We start from the raw sequence: 18481 nt of genomic DNA, 5'->3' as shown, positions 1-18481 counted from the left end.
CTATTCCCCTGCTTATTTTAATAACAGAATCTGTAAGCTGTAGTATGCACATGACTCTCCTGAATAAGCACAGCATCTTCTAGACATTATTATAGTAAGAGTGACCACGTGACTAGGTCCTGGCCAGTCATATGCAAGCAGCAGTATCAGGTGGCAGCTTAGGGGAAATGCTCCTTGAGAAACAAGTAGAAAGAAGGAAGGGAGGAAGGGAAGGAGGGAGGGAGGGAGGGAGTGAGTTTAAACTCCTCCTCAACAAATAAAAAAGGACAAGTTAATACTTATTAGATTCTCAAAATTAAATAGTTTGAAATAGCTAAGGGTTGGTGAGTATACAAAGCAACAGAAACTCTCAAACATTGCTGGTGGGAGTGTAAATTGGTACAATCACTTTGGAAAAACCATTTGGTATTATTGAATAAATGTGAAGTTATGTATACTCATTAATCCAGAAATTTACTCCTAAACTTATATTTTAGAGAAACACATATGTGTACCAGGATACATGTCAAAAGATATCAGTAGCAGCATTATTTGTAACTGCTATAACTGTACTAATCCACAGGTCCACCCACAGCAGAACAGATAAATAAATTGAGGTATATTTATACAATGGTATACTAGTCAGCGAGAAATTGAATTAGCATCCATTGAATAGCAGCAAGAATCAAACTAACACAAACAGTAAGATTCAAAAATAGGCAAAACTATATCCTTTAGAAATGCACACTTAGATGAAATTGTAAAGAAGAGCAAAGCACTGATTACCATAAAGTCAGGATTATAGTAATCTCTAGGTCTAGGGGTAGAACTCCTCCAGGGAGAGCTGTGATTAGAAAAAGAAATAGCCTCTGAAATGCTCGCAGAGCTCTGTTTCTTCAATTGAGTGGAGGTTGCATGGATGTTTCTTTAAAATATATATTTTAAACTACACATTGTCTCATGTACTTTTCTATGTGAATATTATATTTCACAATTTTAATTACGGATATATAAAGAAACACTGTGTCCTTGGCCTCCCATCTTTTCAATCCTTTCTCTCTCCTGCTGCCTGAAACATAGATACTGCCACCTGAGACCCTGGGAGCAAGGCTCACAACATAGAAATATCAGAGTAATGAGCAGGAAGGTAAGTCCCTGAGGACTCTGTGGGGCACAGCTGCCACATCCGTTCTGAACCTTTTGCTTCTGTACTTCATTTACATGAAAGAGAGAGAAACTTTACATTATTTTAGAATTTCGTTATTTATATAGTCAAACCTGATATGAATATACCTATATACAAGATCTTCCAAAAGAAAACCTACTCAAAAGAAAAACTGCCTGCTTCAAACACACACAAACATACATGCACACAATATATACATATAAACACACACACAATTAGGCAATTAATTCACGGAATAAGATTCCAAAGAGCTTGTAAACACTAAAAAGTGGATAATCTAAGCAGTAATCAGAGAAATGCGAATTAAAACAAGAGAGTGTATTTCATGCAACAGATTAGCAAACATTTTAAAGAGCAATGTATTCATTTCTGTAATTGCTATAATTTTCAGAAGGTAAATTGGCAATATCTTTTAAATTTGAAATGCTCTTACCATTTGAGACAGCAAAGCAACACACATCTATACCACAGAAACAAAAGCAGTAATAACAGCAATACTCGAGATCATATGTTCAGAATTCTTATCATGGCATAATTTGTCAGTGTAAAAAACTGGAAACAATCTGTGAAATTCATCAGTAATAGAATGTTGGGATAAATTAAAGCATATCCTTTCTATGAAATATTATGTAGCTGTTAAACATTACTTCTATCGTACTCTAGACGTTTATTTATTATGTATTGTTTAGAGAGGAAAATAAATTACTCATCTTTATACAATTTGCCAAACTATTTTGTGTATAAATGTGTATGAACATGCAAGAAGGTGCGAAAAAATACACCCAACACTAACAATGGTTATTTGGGAGTCAGGGCGGATTCCTTTTTCTGTATTCATCTTTGGATGATTTTACTTGTTACAATGAGTATAACTATGGTTTGCTTTTGTTTTACATAATTTAAAATTGGCTTTAATAAAAGGTATAACTCCAAGAATGCAAAATAATTAATGTACTTCAGAGCAAGATGAACATCTTCATAATTGATTATTGTCAAACATTAAGTTCATATCACTGAAGCAAACTGCACAAACCTGTACAAAAGAAACTCAAGAAAATCATGTGGTTTATCTACTGATATTTCATAATTAGTATTTTATTAATAAGTAACTTCAAAGATAACCATGTGTTAGGAAAGTAAATAAATGCATGTTACTTCTTGCAATCTTCTGGGGAAGAATTTAATACCAAACTATGTTATTATGGAAAGGAAGACAGGAGCTAAGAAACACAGAGAAAAGGACAATTCCTTTTTCCTTATCAGAGGGGTCTAAGGACTCCCAAATGAGTGTGTGGCAGGAGGGTTATAAATGAAGGTGTACAAACCTCCCAGTTCTAACCCCTCTTCCTGCTGCTTCTCAAATGCTCTTCCTCCATCAAGGCATAGCCAACACCTAGCCAGACACCTGAGTCATGTTCGCCTCCTCCCTTTTGCTTTGCTTTTTCCCTGAAACTGCCTGGTTGCAAAATCCTCTCAATTTTATCTCTGGAATGCTCCTGCCCTTGCCCTCCTCCTGAACCTGTTGCATTTGGCCAGGATTATTTAATAACACTGGCGCTGCCACCATTGAACAAGTATAGACTCTTGCCAGGCCTTCTCGACCTTTCCTATCTGGCTTCTTGTGCCTTCTCCACCACCTTCTCCCCTGTAGCCCTCCTTTGTTCTGTACGATCAAGATTTTGCTAACCCGTGAGGACCTCCTTGCTGACCAGGCCTGGGTCTCTGACCCTAAGAAGCCTGGGAGCCCCGGGATGTGCGCAACTGCACCGAGAAGAGACAGAGCCCGGAAGCCTGATGGGCGGGGCCGGGCAGGGGCGGGGCCTGCCCTGGCTGGGCTGGCCAATGGGAACGCTGAGATTAGAGTCAGAGGTCATCCCTCCAGTGAGCGGGAATTTCCGCTCCTGAAGATCGCGATGCTTCCCCTAGTAAAAGGTCCGAGAGGCTGGAGCGAGGCCCCGCGGAGGTGTTCCTGAGTTGAGGGGAAGATAAGTTCAGGATGGGCTAGAGTACGGGGGCTCAGAACTCTCTGGAAAACAGATTCGTGTGGCTCTGTGGCGGCAAGTCCCCAGAACCAGCGTCCACCTCACCTAATTAGAATAGAGGATGGGAAGGAAACACAGAAAGGCCAATAGGACCTCTGTCCACTGACTAGAAGTCATAGTATTAAACGAGATGAGAAAATACAGGCGCTTCGCCTCCTCCTCGGTTTTACACGGTTAACATGGCGTTGTTCTGCCAGGGAGCGAGGAAGGGGAGGAATCTGGAGCTTCAGGCCGGCGGGAGGAGAGGGGAAGCCAGCCCAGACATTCACACTCGCCTGCGTGCGTGGTCTTCAGTGACCTTGGAATTACATGCCAGTGTCTATATACACCTTAAATGTATACCACTTTTATCAGTATTGGTGAATTATGCCTCAGTAAAGCTAGGAGGAAAAAATATTGGGAAACCTTACTTTCCTACCTTGTTCGTAAGCGCCTGCCCTAATTATCTGTATTCGTTTCCATTTTGCACAGGTCAGCAGGTAGCACAGGAGAAATAAACTCTTTAAAAACAGGTAAGGAAAAATATTTCAGGAATTGCTGCCATTCAAAAGTTGGCTATTTTAAGCACATTTCTCTAGCCGTGATTCTGCTTGTTTCCCCCCTTGTCTTTGATTTTAGACATAAGGCCTCTTTATCTCCTGTCTATCCACCACTATAAGATGGATTCAAATATCTGTAATGTAAGGAAATTAAGTTGCAGAGGAAAGAGACGCTATGAGTTTGTAACACAGTCAGGGACAGGCCGAGGTTGCAGGCTCCACCCCTGGTGGGGGGCCGGGGAAGGCAGCTGCTGCATGTTTCTCCCTCACACCTGTGTTTCTCTCCCTCTCCCCCACCCCCCTTACCCTCTCTAAAATGAAGTAAAGTAAAAATAAAAATAAATTAAATAGTTGTCCTGAGAAAACCACTGTGCTGGTTTTGCAAACTCGAGCCTCTTTTGCAACAAAATGATTATGTTAAATATATTTCAATCCCTCAACTGGAAGTTGTGTGGATTCCACAATATGAAACGTGTATGAGTAATTTTATATCGACATATATTATTACATATTAGATATAAATCTTTAATAAGTGTTATGTTCGTAGTTAATTTTGTTGATCATCCAGAGCCTTTTTTAAAATGAGTGAACCAAAGTTTTGTGATTAAGAATGATATTTCTGCCCCTGGCTTTGCTATTTTACCAACATTTAATTTTTATTTTCCCAGCTGTTGAAACTTGCATTGCTTTCAAAGGAAGAAGATATGTTTTCAGCATTCAAATATTGTGCGATAGACTATTTATATGAGGTAGGGTGTTACTGGACCACCATCTATTTACTAACAATTGTGATATGAAAAGTGTTGCTATCGTCATTATATGATTATGATCATTTTACACTTGTCCTTGTATTCATCCTTTGTCTAGTTGCTTTCAGATTCATTTAAAGTTACTTCCTACTTTTAATATAGCTTAAAAATGCCAGCCTGGGAGGGAAATAATGGACAATTTAATATGAATTTAAAGCTCTTAGGGAACAAATTGAAACTCTTGGCAAGTTTGGGCTGCTCTCATGAATAATCTTGAGTAATCTTTATTGTAAGGAGTATGGGGAAAAACAATCTTAGTTATCTTTATGATAAAATAACAGTGACAACATGCATTGACCACTTACTGCGGGCCAGGTACTTTGTTTGTTTGATGGGTTATATCATTTGATCATTTGCTCTTGTGATGGAGTCTGTCATTTGATCATTCCAACTGCTTCTTTACTAGTAGATACTAGTGCAAAGGTTTTACAATTTTACAGTTTAGGAAACTGATATCTACAGAAGTTGAATTGCTTGTACAAAGCTAATAGTCTAGCCAGCCAAGCACATTGTTAAGAACTAATTGGTGTACTTCTCATACAACAGTTCACTGTTCTCGTGATCTTAATCAACACATTAAATTTTAGTTTTAGGTTATAAATAAAACTAAAATAAATTACTCCAATATGACTAAACCTTTGTTACATTATACAGAAAATAAATACATAAAGGCATCTTCAGTTTTTATTATTCCCTCATAAATGAGAAGGCAAATGTGTCCTTATAACATATATGGTAGGGAACGAGAAGTCATTGTTACACAAATATATTTGTGAATATATTGGCCGCTTGCAAAATTGGTCTATACTCAAGCATCCTCAAACTTTTACCTTTGCCATAATATCTCAGTTTCTTGTTTGTGTACCATACCCCCAATACAGTACAAGTATGATACTAATCAATGACAAACCTTGCAAAAAGTGCAGGTTTTTGTAAATTTTACAAAAACAGTGTTGAATAACTACTGAAATAACAGGTAAAGCTATTATCAAATGATGATCTTGTAAAATTAGATTAGTTAATAAACAAGAGGCAGAAAATGATTTGAATATTAAAGAAGTCAGAGATGCCTTGGAAACATTTGATTAAATCCTCGAATATTTTCTAAAAATATCTTCTTTATGATCAAAGGTAAACTAATGTGTAATATACATATTATCATGTAATATGTTTGTGGGGAAATTATGACAAAACTATTATAATAACTTTATTTTTTTAAATAAAGTATCAATCATTATTTTTCCTTCTTACTGTGAACCTTTGGTTCTCATTTTATATAAATTACTTCAACTGAGCTTTTCTTTGTACCCTTTATTTTTGGATAATGAGGATCTCTTATTTAATATGTTATCACACCTTCAGCAAACATAAAACTCTTGGGAAATAATGCAGGAAACTACTGTTTGTCCAAGTTCCTAAAATAATGAACTCTGTGGGAAGTTGAGAGTCACTGAGGGACAATTTCATAAAGGAGCTAGTGCTCAAGACAAGCCTTGAAAAATGATTAGGATTTTGATAGTTAAAGAAGAATAGTGGGGCATTTTTCAGGGGCACACTGTAGACCATGGCGTCAATAAGGAACTGACTGCTCAATGTTAAGGGAGGTAGTAAGGAGACAAGTCTATTTAAAGAGAACCGTTAGTATTAGAGAGTAATGAGAGATGAAGCTAGAAGGTGAAGGCAGGATAGAATTACAAATTTGCTTAACTGATTTAACAGTCTTCTAAAGAAATAGTTTTATTTGTTAGATTTTTAAAAAATAGAATCACATTTGATAGTTGTCATAAGTGAAATAATGAAAAGACATAGAAAACAAAGGTTAAGACAGCTATATTATGCTAAGTGAAAAACAAAAGCACATTGTTAAATGGTATATACATGATGTGATCCCATTTTTGTTAAACACACATGCGCACACATTTTGGCCTAACTTAGAAAAAAAATGGTCTGTAGGAAAATACACTGAACTGTTACCGATATTGATTTGGACCTTGATTTTCTCAGCATGTGGTTCTATGTTACGTGATATTTATAATGAGTATATATTACCTTTAAATAAAAATATATAAATTTAAAAGAAGAGAGAATTTTAATATTCTGAATATTGATAGATAAATATGTTAAATCTGTTAAACATATTAACAGATTTTATAATCCTACTTTCTTACATAGAATGTAGTTAGAAAGAAGTTTTGCAGAGATACTTTATTTCTTCGAATCCCTTCATGTTTATATCAAGATGGAAATTATCATGTACAAGTTATTGATAATACATATAGGAGGCCATGGACAAGAGGTATGTTTTATTTCTTAAAAATCTACTTTAAAAATTATTGTAGAGTTTAGCACAGTAAATTAAGAAAATGTAGTGCTTTTCTCATTAAATAAAACCCATTGCATTTATTTATTTATGTGACAAAATAAGGAATTGAAAAACTTATACTAGATATGAACAGAACAAATGAAAGATTGGTAGATGATGAAGTCTTAAACTATTTTAACATTGTAAACACTTATTATATTATAAAAGGGTCTTGCTCAACTGTTGGAGGGCTACTTTAAATTGTAATGATACACTGAATATAACATTATTTTAAAATGTATATGTACAAAATATCATCATTTGCTTTAATCATGTCATTGACTTAGGAAAGAGGTAGGCTCCATGGACAAGTCAAGTCAGCTAATAACATTTATTTAGCAGATATAATGTATCACGCACTGTTTCAGGTGCTAAGGACACAGTTACTAACAAGACATAGAAATAGTCCCTGCCCTCAGTGGGTTTTCAGACTGGTAAGAAGGATGTAGCAGTAAAGCCACTAAATCCATAAACTAATACCCGTTATTGATAAATGTATAGAGAAGACATAATAGAGTGATGTGATATGAAATTTTAGAAGTGAGGAGTGCTAGTTTGTGGATGGATCCCGGCCTGCAGTATCCATCTTGGCCACGGATGTCCGTCAACACGTGAGAAAAACATACACAGAGACAACCAGGTCCTGTGGGGGAATAGGAACAGCAGGGCCACCCTCCCAGGTGGGGAGAGTGTGTGGTTCCCCCTCCGGAGAGGCCTTTTATTGGTTTCATTTGAATAAGAATTCAGGTAAAAGGTCATTACTCATTGCTAGGATGTAAGGATCAAACGATAGGTAACAAGGAACTCTGAGGGTCTATTTTGAGTCAGGGTCAAAGAGCTGTAAGACTTTAAGGAACAAACTTCTTCCTTGGACCCTTATCATTCAACTGAGAGCATTCTAAACAAAGCAGGTTTCACAGGATTTTACATATTTTTTCTTAGGCCTGATCACCCAGGGAACCCGCCCTTTTCAGCACAGAGCTGCACCACCCTGTCATTGTTTCAGGCTTAGGTGGAGCAAGGGAAGTGAGGCAACCAAGAGACAAGGAGATTTTCTCCCAGACGATGAGGATTCAGGCTATGTCAAAGCCGAAGAGCGAGGGTCCATCACCCCCTTTTGCTGTAGCCCCCAAAGTCCTTTCTTGGGGGCCTCCCATGTGATGGTGCCTGTCTTAGGTCATTCCCCCCTTGGGGAATCTTACCCGTCATTGGCTAACCAACCAAGCTTTGGGGTTCAGTTATGAATGAAGCAGCAGAAGCAGCGCTCCTGCCAGGGAGATAAGCTTTTGTCTCCTTGCTGACTTATGGCCCAAGGTCACTCCCTCAGCCTTAGCCTTGGCGGGGTTACAGCTTCTGATACCAGGCAGGGCAGTTCCCAACACTAGTTCTGATGATTATAGAAGGAATTCTATGTAGAGGTGGACATTTGAGTTGAGACCTGAATAATGAGAAGGAAACAATCACAAAAAGATATGGGGGAGAAGCCTTTCAAGTAAATGCAAAGTGCCTGACTCAGAAATAAATTTGATTTGTGTAAGGGTCAGAAAATTAGGCCATTGTGACTGGTTCATGAAAAGGTGGAGATGTGAGAACTAGGCAGTTTCTGACAGATAGAAAGATTTGAAGGCCATAATATGGCTAAGGTGGTAAGTCAATGGACAGTTTTAGGACAGGGAGTGACATAACCTGATTTATACTTTAGAAAAATTATTCTGGCTGTCTAGAGGATAGAAGGGGTAGTGGCTGGGAGGCAAGAGTAGAAGACAGGAAAGTCGATCTGGAAGCTTTTGTAATAGTTCAGAATCTAGACTGTTAGGTGAATCTACATTCTACATAAAAGATGGTGGGGCTTAGACTAGTCTTATAATAATGGAGATGTGAGAAGTGGTTAAAACTGGGATTATTTTAGAGGTGCAGCCAACAGTGAGAGGGTTAAAAAAAATAGAAGAATGAAAAATTTCTTCTAGGATTTAGACCTGAGTAACTGGGTGGGTGGCAGTGCTATTTTCCAAGATAGGAAAAGGCTGCCCAGGAAGCCAGTTTTTGGCTGGAATCAGTAGATCTGCTTTGGCCGGGTTAAAATGCCTATAGGCGTCTAAATGGAGTCATCAAGAAGGCAATTGTTTATATTCATATCGAGCACAGCTGGAGCTTCAAATAGGAGTCATTGATGTGTAAATTGCATATAAAGTCCTGGAGCTGGATGGAGTCACTGAAAGCATGGGTATAGACAGAGCTGAGAGCCTAGGACAGAGCCTTGGAAAACTCCAATAATTAAAAGGCAAACAAAGAAGGAGGAACCACCTAAGAAGACAAGTGAGATAGGAAACCCAAATGAGTGTGGTATCATAGAATTCTAAAAGAGAAAGTGTTTCAAGAAGGGAGAAGTAGTCAAAAGTTTTTGTCCCTGTTAAAAGGTCAAGTAAGATAAGGATAGTGAGTTGACCTTTAGTTTGACTAAATGTAGGGCATTGATGACTTTGGTAAGAGAGACTTCACTAGAGTAGTGGGTAAGAAAACTTAAGTAGAGTATATTGAAAAGAGAATGAGAAGTGGAATAGACAACTGTTTTGAACAATTTTGCTATGAAGGAAAATAGAAAAATGAGGCATTAGCTTAAGGGAGAAATGAGATAAAGAGTTTTGTTGTTGATGTATAATTTTTAAAAAATTTATATGATGAGGAAAGAGCCTATAAATGTTTGTTTGCCAGTGGTAATAGTCTTGGTAAAAAGAGAAAAAATGATGATGCATGCAAGAAAAAGGATAATAATAAAAAAGGGATAGTATTGTTACAGGGTGCAGCCAAGAGGGGGGACCCCAAATGGGCATTTGAAATGAGGTCCAGAACTTAAGGTGTCCAGGAGATCTTAAGATGTCTCCAAACCCCCCCCCCCAGGGTGTGGGTTGGGGGAAGGGACAAATGGAGCAGGACCATTGAGAGCTGTTTTGCATAGCAACAGCCTTGCAGCTAAGCTCTGGTGTGGTCATTTAACATATCTGTAGCCTTTGGCTGGTCGCTTAGATATGTTAAATAGCTGCGATCATCTCTGAGCCAGGGGAATGGAAGTAACTTCCCCACCAAGACGTGACTGGGGGCAGATCCCCTAAGCTACAGCACCTGCGTGGGAGCTCGGAGAAGATTGGCTCTAGGACATGGGCCACACCTGCCCAGACTCACGATGGCAGCCCAGTAAAGCTGGAAGGATATGTATTCTGGCAAGTGAAGCCGAGTGTGGGAGGAGTCGGAAATGAGGCTGCAGAGGAAGATTGGCCGCGGGGATTTAAAACCCAGATGTGGCGGCCATTAGGAGAGAACCACGCGGCCTTGACAGAGTGGAGACTCCCGCAGCTTTAGAAGGGGAGAACCATGCTGCTTTAGGAGAGAGAACCACGCAGCCTTGACAGAGTGGAGACTCCCGCAGCCCTGAGAGGGAGAATCACGAGGCCTGGACAGATCAGGGACCCCCACAGCTTTAGAAGGGGAACCACCACCTGGTTTAGGCAGAGATCCTGGCGACTCAGCCGAGGGTGCCGGGAACCCAGGGAGGTCTCCCAGCCAAGAGGGAGCACTAACTGGGAAGAACCAGAAGACTGCCTGAGCCGTGGACTTCTGTTTCCTTTCCTGAGATACGGTACTCTGGACTGGGCAAAGGGGGAAGGAAGGAAGGACTGTGTCTGTTTGTGGGTGTTTTAAGGGACTTTAGGATTTTTGATAAAGACATTAGGTCACTACTTGAAGTCTGTATAGCATTAAATAAACATTTCCTTTCCTTTTCACGAATCTCTGGCATTGAGAGACGTCTTTCCTCTGGCGGCGGACATAACGGACCCAGGGCCTTCTTTCAATAATAGTATATTGTCTCAGGCCCCCCTTGTTGTGTTCTGTAACAGTATCAAGAGCACAGGTGGAGAAGATGGTACTAGATAGACGCTAGGATAGTTCTCCCATTGTGATGGATAGAAAGATAGGGTTTGAAGGTACTTAAGCCAATGAGATGGTAGAATTGGTGATGAAAGATCAGGTGGTTTTTGGTTTATGTCAATGTCCTATGTGGAGGCAAGGCCATACACTGACAGAGGGTAGGAAGATGAGTATTGAAAATTTGAGGAGGGAAAAGTGTTAAATAGTTGTCTTCAAAAATGAGAAAGCCAATTTTGTTAGGAAGGTGTAATATTATCATCTGTCAGTGTTGGATGCCCTTTTGAAATTTATAGTCATAATGAGTTCATTCAGCATGGCTGGATAATTTTTTCCCAATAATTTTCAGCTGTTCTAGTGTACTTACACTAAGTGGAGAGTAGGGGTTTTCCTAAATTAATACAAGAGAAGGAGGGGCAACAGAAGAGTTTTTGTAAGGAAGTGGTAATGGGATGGCCATGGGACCTACATTGTCTGAGAAAGAAGGTGAGGACATGAGGGAGGATGAAGACTGTAAAAATGGAAGGGTCGGGGGATGGCAGGTCTCAATCATGTTGGAGTAGCTTTCATCCGACTGCTCCTCTAGAAGTACAAAAGGAGAAAATGAGTTTATAATTTCTTCCTACTTATTTTCCTTTTCATCTTCTTAAAAACAATGATAACAATAACGCCCAAGATGTATTAGGCTCTTACAATATGTCAGGTAGTGTTCTAAGCAATTTACATGTCTCTTCACATTTAATATTTATACCAACACTATGAACGGGCCATTATTATTCTTAATTTGTAGATAAGGAAACTGAGGTACAAAGAGGTTAAGTGATTTGCCCAAGATCATACAGTTAATAAGTAGCAGTACACATATTAAAATCCAGGCAGGGTGATTCTACATAAAAGATGTTTAGTAAACTTTCATATTTTTTCAGTGAGGCATGTGCTCAGATGTTAAGTGATTTGTTCAAGGTAGTAAAACTAGTAAGAAGGAACACACATGGTAAAATACAAGTCATTTGACTCTTCACTCAGTTGCTTCTTCTGACACTAGTATATGACATGGCTCCTCTCCTTAAGGCACCAAGGGTCTAATTTGGGGCAAAAATATAGATACATACATTTTAAATATATGACTGTATATGATTAGGTACCAGAGGGAGTGCTACTGACAACATTATAGCCTTTCAAGGGGCGTGTATTAGAGTGAGTTGGAATGGCTAATAAAGGCTCTGTGAGGAATCATGCGAGCTGTCGAAGAACACTCTCTGGGATGGTAGTGCTGTGTAACCCAGCCTCCAAGGGGAGGCTGTAAAAATGAGGATAGGATGTTCAGGTGATATTGTTCTGACTGTAGATGGGTTATTAAAGGAGGAATTGTATTAATGAGAATAATTACTTAAATATTTGAAATCTGGTATAACTTCGGGAAAATTGCATTATGGAAAATAAAGGTAGCATCATAATGTAAAAGTTGAATGTTTGGCTTCCTTGTATTAAGTGTAAAAGAAAATTCTAGAAGCTAATGTTAACCATGCTCCTTTCTAGTCTCAGCTGTTTCAGTTCGGGGAATGACAGACAGCTCAATCTTGGATCAATGGAAAGCAAGCCTCCATGTGGAAGACTTCCTCGAGAAGTAAGTGTCCTTTACCTCAGATTTCCCTTTTACTTCCAGAGGATAAACAGGAAGTTCTCCAGGCAACTAAAAAGAGAAGATCCTTTCCTTTATATCCTCACAGATTGTTTTTCATCTGAAGAAAAAAACCTTAATCTGACCACAAAAGATAGGTTAATATAAGTGATTTACATCCTCTTTTTATCTTTTCCTCGTTTATCATAAACTAACTATTCTCAATGCATTTGTGTTACAAAAGACATACAGAAATAAAGAAAATGTTATTATGCTTTTATTCAGTAAGTAAACTTTTTGTAGAAAGTGTCCATAGAGAGGCCTTTATATTAAAATCAGTTTTTTCCACTATAGTATAAATGCAGATTTAAGACTATTTTCTAATATAGTTTGTTAAATGTTATTTTTTTATTAGCTTGATCATTCATCAGATATTTACTACATAGCATCCTGAGTGCCGGATACAGAATACAAAAATGAATAAGACAGCCTCTACTCACAAACACAAGAAAATATGAAATAGAAATTTATAAATAATTACAATACAGTCTGGGAAGTACAATGAGAGAAATGGGAACACAGAGCATAATAAGAGAGCATCTAATGTGTTCAACATTGTTAATGTAGATGCAAATTAGAGATTTCAGTGCAAATGTAAATAATTTACTCTATTGCTTCGATACATGCAAAGAGTGCTGATCAGACCCAAGAAGGATTTAGTTATTATTCACATTTTCAAATTTTAGTAATTTAAGTTTTCCTTAGTTGCACTTGAAGGAAAGAACCATTTTAAATGTGTCTAGACTCTAAATACAGAGAAGCCCCATATACCATTTCCATCATCTAAGAATTTAAACATTAGGCTAGGAAGAGAATATATAAACATACAAAAAACTGATAAGATAATTAAATGATAATGTAAGATAACCATCATAAGATCACAACGCATAGCACTAATGCAAAGTATCTGTTACATGACTGAACTCCCAAGCAGTGAGTAAGTAGACAGGTATAGTGAAAAGAGCTATACCTGTAGCATTGTGAATTAAAGGATGTGGATTTCAAGTCTTGATTTGAAAACTCAAGTACTACTTGACAAATCATTTTATCTAACTCTCACTTTCTCTGTCAGTATAATGATGATGGGTTAGTGCTTCTCAAACTTTAATGCAATATAAATCACTTGAGGATCTTATTAAAAATTATGATTCTGATTCAGTCATTTGTATTGGAGATTCTGCACTTCTAATATGCTCCAAGGTGTGCTGATGCTGCTGCTGGTCTAAGAATCTACTTTGAGTAACAAGATACAAGACGATCTCTAAGATCTCTTTTCACTGTATGAGTTAGATTGGTAGGGCTGTGCATTTATAAGAAATTGAGCTAGAGCTGGACATTGAAGGAAAAAACTACTTGAAAGAAAACATTTCAGGCAAAGGAAAGAGCGTGTCTGAAAGCCCAGAGGCAGGAGTATGCAATAAGTACTTAACAAAAGCAGTGATCAGGCTACCTTGGCTCAAACCAAAGGTTCATGTATGAGAGAAATGAGAGGCCCTACAGGAATGGATACCCTATCACATCTGACCTTCCATTCATTTTGCAGCATCAATATACTTAAAGTCCAAGGCAAAGCAGGTTTAATCTATAGCACCACCTAGAATAAGATTTACATTTCCCAACCTCCCGTTGGCCAAACGTTGCCATGTGGTAAGTTCTTCCCAATGGGACAAAAGCAAAAGAGGCTTATGTAATTTCTGGGAAGTGTCCTTAAGAAGAAATAGCATGTTTTTTCTCTCCTTCCTGATGCTTGAATACAGATGTAATGACTGGTTCCAGCAACCACCTTGGACTATACTGATGAGAACTCAATCTAAGCATGGCAGAGTAGATGAAAAGGCACCTGAATCCCTGACAAATTGTGGAACTGCCTTACTAGCCATGAACTTTGAACCTCCAGACTTTTTGTGTGTGTTTAAGCCACTATTAATTTTGGTTTTGTTTCAGGCAGTAAAATTTAATTTTTCAATAGACTTTGTTTTTTTATACTATATTTTGTTAACAGCAAAATTGAGCAAGAGGTACAGAGATTTCCCATAATCAAGTTTAATTTTGAATTATTCAGGAGCCACTGCAGTTTTGATACCTAATGGAACTTAAGAACAAACATCCTGATCATTAGCACTACCTAGATTTCCTAAATCTTGCTTTTTCTCTCTGTCTCACCTGTCTTTGTTTCTTGTTTCTACTTTTGTTATTTCTTTTTTTCAAGATTATACGTATTTACTTTTAGACAGAGGGAGAAAGAGATGGAGAGAAACACCAATGTGAGAGAGAAACATTGGTCAGTTGCCTCTCACACGTGCCCCCAACCAGGGACCTGGCCCACAACCCAGGCATGTGCCCTCGCAGGGAATCATACTGGCAACCTTTCAGTTTGCTGAATGATGTGCAGCCCACTGAACCACACCAGTCAGGGCTTTGTTACTTCTTTTTTTAATATTCATTGCCTGGTCAATCTTTTTTGTTTTATAGATTTCAATTCCAGGCACTCTTTTTTTAAAAAAGATTTTATTTTTAGACAGAAGGGAATGGAGGGAGAAAGAGAGTGAGAGAAACATGAATGTGAGAGAAAAACACGATCTTATGTGCCCCAACTGGGGACCGAACCAGCAGCCTTTTGGTTTGGAGGATAACACCCAACCACCTGAGCCATACTGGTCAGGGCTGTTACTTCTTAATATTGATTCTAAGACCTCAAGTCTTTTACTTTTACTAATTTGTTGGCATATTGTGTTTTAACAATATGGGCATTTTTCTGCCATGTGTTCTTAAAAAACTTTGTGTTCTACAAGATTGCACAATAAAAATAACAGGGCATACAGGAAAATTAGATTCCGTAGTCAAAGCTATGCAACCTGCAAAAGGGCACTAACAAAAAATAATACCTATCCTAATTTTCTTTAAAAATCATCAGCATAAGTAAAAAGACATGTTAAATTTCTAAGAAGTACATACTAGAGTAAATCTAGGACTTTGAAATAAAGGAAGATACCTTGATGGACAGGCTAAAGGAAGGGTTGAGGCTATTGAATTATGGAGACAAGGGCAAAATGCAAAAAGATCTGGGAGAACCATTCAGTAAGCTTCCTAGCTTCTAGGACAGAACAAATGGCCAAATAGAGCAAGAGGAAGAACGTATACCAATATTTATATTCTCTGTTCCTCTGAGTCTTGTTGCATTCAGATGAATACAGTTGAATGTAGGATGTTGCACATATATTTACTTCTTATGTGCCTCATAACAACTACATGAGATCAGTATTACTATTCCAATATTATTATGAAAGTAAGACAGATTAAGTAACTTGCCCATGGTCATGCAGCCAGTCAATAGTTGGAGCTATTATTCAGCCCTTGAAGTTCCAATCTGTATGACAGCAGACCCTATACTTTTTTGTTTGGTTTGGTTTATGTAACAGCTTTATAGAGATATAATTTATATTCATGTAACTCACTTTTTTAAATGTCCAATTTAATAGTTTTTAGTATTCACAGAGTTGTGCAACCATCCTCACAATCAATTTTAAAGCACTTTCATCAACACAAAAAAGGTCAATGCTCTTATGAGTAATATGGACCTGAGTGAATTGAGGTGATTTTTTCTTGTACCTTATATTTTCTTCAAGAGTAAAGCAGAAACTTGAGAGATTTTTACATTTATGATTTTTAAAATATGGCATATTCATTTTCTCCTCCAGTTACATTGGGAAATTATATTGATTTTGGTTATTTAAGTCTGTATAGGGAATTATTAAGGCTAAACTATTTTAGGATATCAGGGAAAAAAGATGTATTAGGATGTGCAGCCAAAATGCCAATAATATTTTATCTGCTGGGAAATTCATTGGAAAGATCTCTTGTGAGTTCAATATCCCAATTGTATAGACAACCTTGCCCATTTCCTAAACCAATTAGGAAATGAGCAAGGTATGGGAAAGGTCAAAGGAGCCAAAAAAAAAAAAGTGCCCAGACTAGCAACAGCAGGAAGTTATCAACACCCTAAGCTTGAATGAGTAAGTGGACTTAGCAGTAACAACCCAGTTAAGAACTTCAGCTATGGAGAAGGGCTGTATGATGAAAGATATAACTTTATAAAAGAATGAAGCCACTTACAAACTGTAGACTAGGAAGGAAGCATTTATATCCTGTGTCTCTCCCCACCTTTGATCTCCTGGCTGAACCCAACCAGAAACTAGAGGGCTAGTTTAGTAGGTTCTTAGAGATCAGCCTCTGAGATTGAAGAACAGAATATAAAAGGCTGGATAATAATATAGAAAAGCAGACATGGATTATACAGCACATGGGCGATGCATGGCAGAGTCTAAGAATCTATGTACTTTTAACCTCATCATTTCCATTTTTAGGAAAATTATATATTTTAAAAATATATATTTTATTGATTATGCTATTACAGTTGTCCCAATTTTTCCCCCTTTGCCCCTCTCTGCCCAATAGCCCCATTCCATTCAGCAATCCTCCCCACCACCCCGCTCTCCCACCTTAGTTCATGTCCATGGGTTGTGCATATAAGCTCCTTGGGTTCTCCATTTCCTCTACCATTCTTAATATCCCCCTGTCTATTTTGTGCCTACCAATATATGCTTCTTAATCCCTGTGTCTTTTCCACCGTTCTCCCCGTCCTGCTCCTAGTTTATAATCCTCCAAGTGATCTTCATATCTATGTTCCTGTTCTGGTTGTTTGCTTAGCTTGCTTTTTTAGATTCAGATGTTGATAGTTGTGAATTTGTTGCCATTTTTAATGTTCATAGTTTTTATCTTCTTTTTCTTAAATAATTCCCTTTAACATTTTATGTAATAATGGCTTGGTGATGATGAACTCCTTTAGCTTTACCTTGTCTGGGAAACACTTTATGTGCCTTTCAATTTTAAATGATAGCTTTGTTGGATAGGCTAATCTAGGTTGTAGGTTCTTGCTTTTCATCACTTTGAATACATCTTGCCAGTCCCTCCTAGCATGCAGAGTTTCTTTTGAGAAATCAGCTGACAGTCTTATCAGAACTCCTTTGTAGGTAACTCTCCTTTTCTCTTACTGCTTTTAAGATTCTTTATCTTTAACCCTAGGCATTTTAATTATGATGTGTCTTGGTGTGGTCCTCTTTGGGTCCAACTTATTTGTGCTTCCTGGACTTGCATGTCTGTTTCCTTCACCAAATTAAGGAAGTTTTCTTTCATTATTTTTTTCAAATAAGTTTTCAATTTCTTGTTCTTCTTTTCCTTCTGGCACCCCTGTGATTTGGATATTGGTACATTTGGAATTGTCCTCTGTCCCAGAGGCTTCTTAGTCTCCTTGTGTTTTTTAATTCTTTTTTGTTCTTACTGTTCTGATTAAATGCTTTCTTCTTCTTTATATTAGAAATCATTAATTTGATTCTTGGCTTCATCCCTTCCACTGTTGATTTCATGTAGATTTTTCTTTATTTCACTTAATGTAACCTTCATTTGTGCCTAGGTCTTTTTTATGCTGTTGTAGTACCCAATGAGTTCTTTGAGCATCCTGATAACCAATGTTTTGAACTCTGCACTGATGGGTTGGTTATCTCCATTTCATTTAGTTTTTTTTCTGGTTTTGTTCTGGTTTTTCATTTGGGCCGTATTTCTTTGTCTCCTCAGTTGGGCAGCCTCCCTGTGTTTGTTTCTGTGTATTAGGTGGAGCTGGTTTGACTCCCTGTCTTAGTAGCGTGGCCTATTGTAGAAAAGTGTACCTGGAAATTGTGTGGGGCACAGCCTTAGGTGATTGCTAGGGCAGGGCAACCCATTTCAATGCTTTGTGGCTCAGTGTGGGGGGATGGCTCACAGAGGGGACTCCATTTGCCTGGCTTCTGGAGTTTTGCCCAGGAAGAAGCTGTCTCCCAGCATTTGCCCTGTTTCCAGTCACTTTACTTATCTCACTGTATGCCACTTGTGGCCTTTCGGCTGTTACCCTGGTGCTGAATTCCAGAGC

The 18481-nt window shown here is 38.0% G+C and overlaps 1 protein-coding gene across 1 annotated transcript in view; it reads left to right on the top strand.

The window, feature by feature from the left end:
* The first annotated feature begins 4450 nt into the window (after nt 1–4450).
* SHOC1 (shortage in chiasmata 1) overlaps nt 4451–18481 on the top strand; it is a 63634-nt gene continuing 49603 nt past the window's right edge. The window contains 3 exon segments of the mRNA XM_045840835.1: nt 4451–4495; nt 6728–6851; nt 12378–12465. Of these exon segments, the coding sequence (XP_045696791.1) occupies nt 4451–4495; nt 6728–6851; nt 12378–12465 (257 nt within the window).

This window comes from Phyllostomus hastatus, unplaced genomic scaffold, assembly GCF_019186645.2.
Source record: "Phyllostomus hastatus isolate PE091 unplaced genomic scaffold, TTU_PhHast_1.1 phas_contig_34, whole genome shotgun sequence".
Classification (NCBI taxonomy): Eukaryota; Metazoa; Chordata; class Mammalia; order Chiroptera; family Phyllostomidae; genus Phyllostomus; species Phyllostomus hastatus.
Note: the sequence above shows the minus strand (reverse complement) of the source record. Positions and strands in the feature narration are given on the sequence as shown.